Source organism: Myotis davidii, unplaced genomic scaffold (assembly GCF_000327345.1).
Source record: "Myotis davidii unplaced genomic scaffold, ASM32734v1 scaffold496, whole genome shotgun sequence".
NCBI classification, from domain to species: domain Eukaryota; kingdom Metazoa; phylum Chordata; class Mammalia; order Chiroptera; family Vespertilionidae; genus Myotis; species Myotis davidii.
This window is the reverse complement of record NW_006289398.1, coordinates 714005-724927: the sequence shown is the minus strand read 5'-3', so window position 1 is coordinate 724927 and position 10923 is coordinate 714005. Positions and strand designations below refer to the sequence as shown.

Below are 10923 nucleotides of genomic sequence, written 5' to 3'. Positions count from 1 at the left end.
ATATATTGAAATCAGTTTTATGGAGTGATGTTGGATCATGAGAATGTGGTTATTACTAAGAAGATAGGGCAGGCACGCTACAGATTTCAGACCTTACTATTTTGATTTATAAGCCAGGATTGCTAGGATAAATTCTTGCCTTTGTCATAAACAGGGGTATTTTCAAGGCCAGTGAGGACAGTCGATGCATGAACACCACCGTTTGCCCCAGCGCAGCCCACAGTGGACCTTGCCAGCTGACCACCGGGCGCTCTGCCTCGCCTCGCCTCGCCTCATCTACTGCCATTCACCCAGACCATCGTTCCTCTCACTTTCTCCAGATGGTCAACCTCCTTCCAGTTCCTGGGTCCTCAGAGGAGTCCTTTTCTCTGCCTGGAGCCTCCTTTCCCCTCCGCACCCTTTGGGACTCTGCCAGATGGACTCCACAGGGAGCCCTGGCAGCCCCCTGCAGCGACGGGGCCTTCTGCTGTTCTCAGGGCGCCCACGACCCTGCCGTACCCGCCCTCTGTGGGCATGAATCTGCTGGGTGGTTATGGGTTTAATGCCCGGCGCCCCCTACGCTCTAAGTCTACACATTTACTTAGTTTACCACCATTTCCATCCTCACATGGGAGGAGGCATCCATGTCCGTTGACTAAACAAATAAATGACCAGATTTTCTAAACAGCTCACTAGACAAGTCAGATCGTAACCATTAAGCTACATTTAATCTTGCATAAAACTACCGTCAGATTTAAGCCTGCAAAGATTTCTTTTGAGTATAAATACCATTACTCTAAATTATTAGGAAACACAGTAGGGGGAACATTTGTGCTTCTACCTTATTAATTTTTAAACCTTTAAATCATATGCCAAACTCTTGCCCAACATTCGATCCAACATTAATTCTGACGAAAACAAGTATTTCTTTTTACTAACTAGCTTCAACCGAAAAAATGTACTTATTTGTTAAACATAAACTACACAAAAGAGCAAAAGTAAACGCAGGTGCCATTACCATTCTCGCTTCCGGTAACAAAGGACACTGGTCACCACCCCGACAATGACCGCCACGGCCACGGGGATGAGGATGGCGATGATTAGCCCCACGGCTGGAAAGAGAATGTTGCAAATATTAAAACCCCCGCTTCCAGGATGGAGTCTAGAACACATTTATATCAGAAAATATTTAAGTGGGTAGCTGATAAAAAAGAAGTCCCGCCTGCTCCAGGAACACTGGAACTACTCGAGCATACCCTTCGAGCACGTGAACAGTTCCTACCCTCGCACTTCAATTCTTCCGAGTAGGGTTTCTCAACCTCGGCCCTATTGACACTGCGGGCCAAGTATTTCTTCACCGTGTGTGTCTGTGTGTTGGGGGAAGGCTGCTGTGTACACAGTAGGAAGTTTAGCAGCATCGCTATGGTCCTCACCCCTAGCTCTCCGAAGTGCCAGCAGACATTGCCAGGTGTCCCCAGGGAGGCCAAAGTCCCCCCCAGTTGAGAACCACAAGCTCACGGTCATTTATGCAAGCGAGTGTGTGACCTCCAAAGTAACGAGAATAAATCCGAAGTCCTCTCAGGGCCTTTTAACCTGCCGTGCGCCCACTGGAAAAATGCCATCAGTGGGAAACTTAGACAAGGGGATCCCCACATAAGCACGAATCGCTGAAAACACGGTGCCTGCAAGTGTGGGAAGCACCTCCCGGCACGGCACACTCACAGTTCTCCTTGGTCACCACGAACATGCCCTTCTCGGGGCCCAGGCCGCCGTCCGTGTAGGCGCGCAGGACCAGGTGGTAGCTGGTTTTGCCTTGAAGGTCAGCGATCCGCAGGGTCTTCTGGGAGATGTCGGTGATGTTCTTAACTTTCACGTCGGAACGGCCTGTTTTTAAAGCGAAGAAGACTGTGATCATCTCTGTGCATTTTTAACGCGTGGGCACTGCAGCTGTCACACCCGTGTCCCCGGGAGGTGAGTCCAGTGGCGGCCCCCCTGCAGGCCTGGGACCGGGGAGCCAGCCAAGCCACGGCCACGCTCCACCTCTGCCGCCGAGTAGCCATGTGAGCTGGACCTTATATTTAAACCCCCTGAACCTGAGCGTCTCCAACCATGAAACGGAGTATCGGGCCTTATCTGGCGAGGCCGTGGGAGGTTCTCACACACACGTTGCCCGGAATGACACCTGGCACGCGGAAGGCAATAACTACAAGTCCTTCTCTTTCTGCTGCAAAGAGCATGAACACCACGGGCAGGCCCACCGGGGCGGGGCCGCGGTCACTCCCTCTGGCCCTGCCTGTGTGCTGAGACCAGAGGCCGCGAGAGGACAAATCAGTGGAGACGGCTCCAAACCACCCAGAAACACAGGCTTCCCAATGAGGCACCAGTGAGGCAGCCTCTGAGTCATTTCAAAAAGTAAAGGATTGTTGAAAGGGCTTCGCCAACACACGTAGATGCGTAACCCACAGACAACAGTGTGGTGCTGGCCAGAGGGAGGGGCGGGGGCTGCGTGGAGGCGGGCAGAGGGGGAAAAATGGGGACATCTGTAACAGTGTCAATAGTAAAAACAAAGGGAAAAAGAAAAGAACTGTTTAAACTATCATTTTTTAAATCTCAACCAAAACAACACAAGACACTAGTTTTAAAAAATTAAATCATATTATAGAGCTAAGAACCAAAAAGCAGCCGTTCCCTGCCAGCTCCTGCCCCCCACCCCCGACCCACACCCACTTTAGAATCATGTTACCAGTTTCCTTGGATATTGGTTGTGTGGGACCACGCAGAAAACTGTGGTCCAACCATTTCAAAACGAACTTCGATGGGCAGGGCCTGATTTTTAAATTTTGGAATTATCTACCCCTGTCCCACAGGTAGACGCTAAGCTCGCTCTCACCACTACCCCTCTGCCCCCAGCCCCACATCATTCATCCAGAAACATCAACACGTTTGGCACAGCTGGTGTTTCCATCACTGTGGTCATATAAACGTGGATTAGTGCAAGGACGTGTTTTGGTATGATGTTTCCTGTCTTGCTTTTCTGTTGTTATAACTGCTTTTTACCCTTATTTGCTTGCTGTACCAATTCCTAATTCCTCCTACATCCTCCAATGAATATTCAATACAACTTTCTACGTGGTCCAACACAACCAAGCCCCAGGATCATGGCCCTTCCCCAACCCTGTACTGGCCTCCCCCCTTCCGTCTGCTGCCCCTCAGGCCACTCCTCCCAAAGCCTCTGCCCTGGACTGGACTCCCCACTATGCCCCACTACGTCCTCACAGGTACATGGGTGTAGCGGCTTCCTGAGAGAGGGTGTGTGCGGGAAGGAAGCGTGCGGGCCTGCATGTCTAAAAAATGCCCCCATTCTGCTCGCATACTTGTTGGTAGACGGCTGAGCACAGAATTCCAGGCTGAAAATAATTTTCACTCAGCATTTTGAAGACACAGCTGTGATACCTTCTAGAACAGTGATGGCGAACCTTTTGAGCTCGGCGTGTCAGCATTTTGAAAAACCCTAACTTAACTCTGGTGCCGTGTCACATATAGAAATTTTTTGATATTTGCAACCATAGTAAAACAAAGACTTACATTTTTGATATTTATTTTATTTATTTAAATGCCATTTAACAAAGAAAAATCAACCAAAAAAATGAGTTCGCGTGTCACCTCTGACACGCGTGTCATAGGTTCGCCATCAGTGCTCTAGAATCTGGTGCGTTGTGGAGAGTCTGGGGCCAGCTTAGTTCTGAGGGCATTCTGACCAGTCTTCTGTCTTTTCCCTGTTAGTTCTTTCTAATACGAACAGCAGAACTCAACAGCCCCCAGACAGCTTTGTTCTGCTTTAAATGACTGCTTGCCCACCTGGAACCCGTTCCCTCCGATTCCTTCTGGTTCCTGTCTTTCATGAGAGGAGCTTTCTCAGCCCCTGGTCACCCCTGGCGGTGACCCCTGCTCCAGAGCCACTAACAGGCCACGAAGGCCCAGTGCACGTGGGTGGGTTCACTGGGTGGCGGGCCTCACTGACTCCTGGTCGGGAATGACCAGGCTTTTCCCTGGGACGGTCCCTCAACTATCAGCATCTGTTATGTCCTCCACCAGGAACTACTTGCCTTCCCAAAGGAAGCGCCTCTAATCCCGTGCCTGAGAACAAAGGCCCGGAGACGTCCTGTTAGCTGGGTGGGAAGGCGCGGAGGAGGGAGGGTCGTGCCGTTACTAAGGTGTCTCCTCTCCCCGTCCCATCCCATCTGGAGGCTCTTGGTTCAGTTTCTCCAAAAAACACCCCTCTTGTGTTCAGGCAGGGGAGAGGCATTCATAGCAGCCACATGAAGCAGGCGGAGGGCTTGGGTTCTAACTGCTCCTCACGCAGACTTCCCATCACCCCCCGATGTCCAGTCCACATCCATCCTGACATTTGCTCTGATCCTGGCCCCTCAGGATGAATCCAGTGATTTCTCAGTGACGCTGACTGCCCGCTGGATCCCACGGCTCCCTCCCAACAGCCCCAATGTCCAACTCCTCCTTCCTGGTGCTCTCCCACCTCTCTAGTGCTCTTTGTCTCTGTGGCTTTATGCGTTCTTGTTGTTGTTTCTTTCCTGTCTCACTCTAATTTCACCGACCATTCCACCGTGTCGCACTGGAAGTCTAGCTGCTAGAATTCTAACTGGCTCAAGTGTAAAATTTCTGAGCATTTGAGGAAAATTACACCAGACTCTGATGTCTGTAGAATTTGGTAGTTAGGGGTTCCCTCCTTCAGGAGCCACTCTGAAGGCTCAGGAAATGCAGACTCGGTGACCGGGAGCTGCTCTGGGGAAGGGACTTAGCGCAGGCCGGTCGGCGTCTCCACGTGCGGATGCCCTTCTCTACCTGAATAATTCAAGTGGCTTCTTTCCGGAGAGAGGTCATTAAGGGAAATGGAAGCCCTCAACGGATCAGATGATCGGCTTGAGTAATGTGGCTACGAATCAGAAACATCTGACTCCCACAGAAATATAAGGTAGGGAAAAGCCAGGAGCCAGCATCAATATTTCTGTAGTTGCAAGTCTGGGAGTTCTGAGTTCTCTAAATCCTTTGGGCATGCACTTACCAGGTGTCAGGGGCTGGCTGTACTTTTAAGATCTAATGGATACACTTGTCCCCAGTCGAGGCCATTAAGTTTCTCAGTTCATTTGGGTCGTGGCTGTGAGGGTGGCTGTTTGTCAGAAAACAAAGGAGGCTCCAAAGCTATTCTTCGGGTTCCTGAGTTTTCCTCCTCCATTATTGTAAGTTCAGGAAGACTGTTTTTTGTTTGTTTTGTTTTTTTAAGTGACCTTCATAAGATGCTATGGTATGGATCATGCCAGACTAGTAGGAGATGGGGCTTAGAGTCCAAGGTTTCAAAATAAATAACTTGAATAATTTCTGAAAGACTGCACACTTCATTTACCATGTGCTTCCGATCTTAAAATTCTCATGTTCATAAAATGACTGCATTTTCACTTCCCCGTTTTTCAGAGCGTTTTGGAAACCAGCATTAAAGCAAGGAGCAGCTCTTTCCTCCCTCCGTTATTTGTTGTGAATGAAGAACTTCTGGGAAGCACTGCTGTCACTTTAGTGATGAACTTACCCGACTCCAAGCCTCTCATCTTCGAGGTGTCTCTCTCTCCTTTTTCAAAGTAAAACACATATCCTCTTAGGAAGCCTCTGAGCTCCTCCACGGGTATATCTTCCCACTTCACGAGGATCGAATCTGCAGACGTGTCCTCCACGGTGAAATTTGGTGCAACGGTTGGAGCTGGAAAAGGAGACGGTCGACAGCTGAGGGAGAGGTCACTAACGCAGAGTAAGACATCAACAGTTAATGAGTTTCCAGCCTCGAAAAGAGCTAAGTTTGCCCTAGCCGGCTTGGCTCAGTGGATAGAGCAATGGCCTGTGGACTGAGGGTCCCAGGTGCGATTCCCCTCAAGGGCACATGCCTCGGTTGAGGGCTCGATCCCCAGTAGGGGGCGTGCAGGAGGCAGCCGATCAATGGGTCTCTCTCATTGTTGATATTTCTCTCTCCCTCTCTCTTCCTCTCTGAAATCGATAAAAGTATATTTTTTTAAAAAAGAGTTACAATTCAAATGAAAAGCTTATTTCCTATTTAATCATAGACGTTCACAGATATTACTACACACCCTTTGGCTGTGAAGCTAGCAACCAAACATGCAAAGGTAGAACTTGCTATCTAGGGAAGCAACCTACACAAAATCTCTAAGTGGCTACTCAAATAGATTCCATTCGTATTTTCCCCTTTGTTGATGGTCTGGCATAAGTTAATAGCTGTTTAAATCTGTAGAACTACAAATTAAGTAATTTTGAAATAAGATTTTTTTCAATGACAATAAATTTGTGAAATACAAACACAAAAGAATAAGTAATCATAATTTTAAATGTATCACACAAATTATTTTTCCTTCCTTGAACTAAACCTCCCAATTTAATCTACTTTTAGAATCCAACTGCTGTCGATTCATGTTACCTTGACCTAAGAAAACGTACCCATTTAACTTACCCAATTCTTCTACATATCCAATCACAGAGCGCAGCAACTGGTAGCCGTGGCTTCTGCACCCGTACAGGAAGAAGTGGTACCGCACGCCTGGGCGAAACTGATCTGTAGGAGGGACACAACTGCCATGAATATTTTAGAAATATCAGACGTAAAACAGCTTCCTCTGAAACCGCCAAAGCAAATTTTAAACACACGCTTTCTTATTACAAAAGATATACATCCATATTTTCAAAATTGGTAAATACTCAGAGAGGAAACTGACAAAACAAATTAAATTCACTTTTATTGTAATGAACACTTCAGCATTATAACGTATCACCTTGAAGAGGGGAAAACATGGTGATCGAGGCTTTGATTTTGTTCCTTAAAACCAGGCAATGGCAGGCTGAATCCGCATTGGGTGACCTTGGGCAAGTGACCTAACTCCTCTCCACCCAGTAGGGCCTCGGCTCCTCTACCTCCTGGCTGGAAGGTGCTCCTCCTCACCCCACAGGTGTCAGCCTTACTTCCGTCCAGGCACGGCATCTACGGCGGTGCCTCTCCATGTCACTCCACCCCCTGTCCCTCCGGAGAACCCTCCAGGACCAGGTGGGGACGATGGAGGACAGCGCAGACACCAGTGTGAGAGGCCCTGGAGCTGCCTGTGGGGGAAATGCGAGGGGAGGCCCAGGGAAGGGGTGGGTGCAGCCAGCACGCTGGGGAGTGCGGGGAGAAAGGATAACGGAGCCACCATCCCTGCCCTGGCCAATCTGCACCGGAAGCAGCTTGGCTGCCTTTCAAGTAGACCCGGAACCGGATCGGACCCCACAGGTGGTCACCGAACAAAGGAGTCTCATCCCCACCGTCTGACAGTGACAGGGAGCAAGGGGGAACAGCCAGCACCGCTTGCTCTCCAACCACACGAGCAGGGGAGGACCAGCCGCGGGGGAGGATGGCTCCACCACAGGCTGCCGGTTCCAGGCCCCCTGGGTAGAGACACAGCCCTGGTCAGCTACTCGGAAGGAAGAGCGAGGCTAGGAGAGGGCACTCATTCCCAAGGACAAGGTCACCCAGTGCCCCTGGGGCTAATCCAGGCCGCAGGGCCTCCAGGCAGCTCACCAGAGGCTCGGTGGGGCTGGTGAGCGGTCAGGGAGCTGGCCCCGCCCATGTGCCCACTGCCACACTGAGTGCCCTTGATGGACATCAGATAAGTGGTCATGTGGGTGCAGGGCCTTCAGGCTCGGCGTCTCCCTGACCCTGGCACCGGGCCCTGGGCAAACACAGGCAATGACACTGCGTGTGGCCCCACTCCTCACAGCTCTGTAGCCTCCTGCGTGAGCATCTCCCGTGTTAACCCTTCCACGCACGCTTCAGGGCTGCGCCACTCTCCATTACATACCAGTGCCAGGACTGGCTCCTTCTCCTACTCACTGCTCAATTCAATGTTGATGCCGATAGATAGTGCTGTGGTGAGCATTCTCAGCTGTGAATCTGTGCTGCTCTGTTTCTTAGAATAAACTCCTAGACGAGTCATTCCTAGATTGAGGGATCTGAACCCTTTCACACTCACATTCCCCAAAGCACCTTCCAGAAAAGCTGACCAGCCCAAGCCTGCCCAGCGGGGAGAGAGACCGGTCCCTGCACTGCACCAGCTGCCCCTGGCTGCTCTCCTGACCCTGCCCCCGGAAAGCCCTCGGAGCACGCACCCGACTCGATGACGGCCTGGGTGCTGTCGGCGGGGACCTTCTTCCAGTCCATGAGGCAGGGCTGCGGCTGCGACGTGTTGCACCACTTAATGACGTAGTCGCAGGTCATGTTGGGGTCGTAGTTCCACGTGAGGAGGATCCCGTTCCCCATTCCCACTGTCTGCTCTACTTTGAGATCATCTTCAACGACAAAGGAGGACATTTTGCTGATGTGACGAATAATAACGTAAGGCAAAACCTCATGAAAGTGGGCAAGAGTTAGAGAAATTACTTCCCTGCAGATAAATTTTAGAATAGGGCTCCGGCCAGGGAAACCGTTAGTAAAATGGGGGAGTGTGGCTCTGCTATCTTTGTTGTAACTATGGCAGTCACCTGTGCATACAGATGAACTCAGCAGCTGAAACAAAGGAATGAAAAAGCAGTAGGATCAGGGGGCGAGGTGGTGGGGCCAGGACACGAAGATGGAGGGCCAGGGCCGGGAAGGCTCAGGCAGAGGGAGGGGTGAGGGCACTGGAGGGGATGGCAGGGCGTGAGCAGGCAGTCTAGGCTGCGCCCTTCCTCTTGTCACCCCTGTGGGTGCGAGCTCCGTGGCAGCCGGGCCGAGCCTGCAACCCCAGCCTGGGCAGAGCACACAGAGCAGGGAGGGAGCGCACAGCAGGAGGCAGGTGTGGCTGCACCAGCCTGTCTCTTCGTTCCTAGGCGACTTCCCCCTCCCCCACATGGACCGCAGGGGTTGTAGGCAGGGAGAGGAGGAGTCTGCTGCAATGGTCTGGGATGAACAGCTGTGAGATGGGATGGCCAGTGTGGACCCGGAGGGCCAGAAACCTAAATTGTCATTCATGAAGCAACCACTCCTGAACACAGGCAACAGCCTGCTTAGAATAAAGAAGACTTCGGGCATTCACAGCTTTGGCTCAGTGAGACTAAAGGCCCGCGACGTCAGCCTGTGCTGTGCCCGCAGGCCTGTATTCGGGGACCCTCGGGGACACAGGCTGCTCCTGGCGGTCAGGAGCCAGAGCTGAGGGCCAGGTGCTGTGGGCTCTGTATGTCACTGTCCTCTGGAGACACATGGAAAAGGTAACAATATCGATCCTGCATTGGAAGGTAGCCCGGCTACTGCCCATCATTGGGAGCAACGAAGTACCCAAGTCAGTGGTCATCTGCCTCGGGGCTGTTCACACATCCCTCTCTCTCTTTTTTCTGCCGCCACCCTCTCCGGGGCATGGGTGTGTGTGGACAGCCAGGTGTGCACTGACACTGGGCCTGTGGGTGTGGAGTAGGTGTGCACCGACACTGGGCCTGGTGGGTGTGGACAGCCAGGTGTGCACTGACACTGGGCCTGGTGGGTGTTTGTGTCTCTGAAATGTGCTTTGCTTCCCTTTCCTTCCTTCTGAATCCCCTGCGATCCACTCAAACACAGAACCAGTTCAGTAACAAGCGATAAGACTGCCTCCGGCCAGAAGTGAAAGGATATGAGAGGGCCCTGCCTGGACCATCCGTCTTCCTTCGGGAGTGGGTGGTCAGAGAGATGCCCCCTGTTGGGGCAGGACAGCGGGGGGGGGTGGGCAGAGAGATGCCCCCTGTTGGGGCAGGACAGCGGGGGGGGGTGGGCAGAGAGATGCCCCCTGTTGGGGCAGGACAGCGGGGGGGGGTGGGCAGAGAGATGCCCCCTGTTGGGGCAGGACAGCGGGGGGGGGTGGGCAGAGAGATGCCCCCTGTTGGGGCAGGACAGCGGGGGGGGGTGGGCAGAGAGATGCCCCCTGTTGGGGCAGGACAGCGGGGGGGGGTGGGCAGAGAGATGCCCCCTGTTGGGGCAGGACAGCGGGGGGGGGTGGGCAGAGAGATGCCCCCTGTTGGGGCAGGACAGCGGGGGGGGGTGGGCAGAGAGATGCCCCCTGTTGGGGCAGGACAGCGGGGGGGGGTGGGCAGAGAGATGCCCCCTGTTGGGGCAGGACAGCGGGGGGGGGTGGGCAGAGAGATGCCCCCTGTTGGGGCAGGACAGCGGGGGGGGGTGGGCAGAGAGATGCCCCCTGTTGGGGCAGGACAGCGGGGGGGGGTGGGCAGAGAGATGCCCCCTGTTGGGGCAGGACAGCGGGGGGGGGTGGGCAGAGAGATGCCCCCTGTTGGGGCAGGACAGCGGGGGGGGGTGGGCAGAGAGATGCCCCCTGTTGGGGCAGGACAGCGGGGGGGGGTGGGCAGAGAGATGCCCCCTGTTGGGGCAGGACAGCGGGGGGGGGTGGGCAGAGAGATGCCCCCTGTTGGGGCAGGACAGCGGGGGGGGGTGGGCAGAGAGATGCCCCCTGTTGGGGCAGGACAGCGGGGGGGGGTGGGCAGAGAGATGCCCCCTGTTGGGGCAGGACAGCGGGGGGGGGTGGGCAGAGAGATGCCCCCTGTTGGGGCAGGACAGCGGGGGGGGGTGGGCAGAGAGATGCCCCCTGTTGGGGCAGGACAGCGGGGGGGGGTGGGCAGAGAGATGCCCCCTGTTGGGGCAGGACAGCGGGGGGGGGTGGGCAGAGAGATGCCCCCTGTTGGGGCAGGACAGCGGGGGGGGGTGGGCAGAGAGATGCCCCCTGTTGGGGCAGGACAGCGGGGGGGGGTGGGCAGAGAGATGCCCCCTGTTGGGGCAGGACAGCGGGGGGGGGTGGGCAGAGAGATGCCCCCTGTTGGGGCAGGACAGCGGGGGGGGGTGGGCAGAGAGATGCCCCCTGTTGGGGCAGGACAGCGGGGGGGGGT

General features: G+C 53.9%; 1 protein-coding gene across 1 annotated transcript in view; it reads right to left on the bottom strand.

The window, feature by feature from the left end:
- LIFR (leukemia inhibitory factor receptor alpha) overlaps positions 1-10923 on the bottom strand; it is a 121655-nt gene that overhangs the window by 3553 nt on the left and 107179 nt on the right. The window contains exons 15-19 of the mRNA XM_015562601.1: positions 8191-8370; positions 6506-6607; positions 5579-5746; positions 1702-1863; positions 998-1091 (exon numbers count right to left, since the gene is read on the bottom strand). Coding sequence (XP_015418087.1) covers positions 998-1091; positions 1702-1863; positions 5579-5746; positions 6506-6607; positions 8191-8370 — 706 coding nt within the window. The remainder of the gene's footprint in view (positions 1-997; positions 1092-1701; positions 1864-5578; positions 5747-6505; positions 6608-8190; positions 8371-10923) is intronic.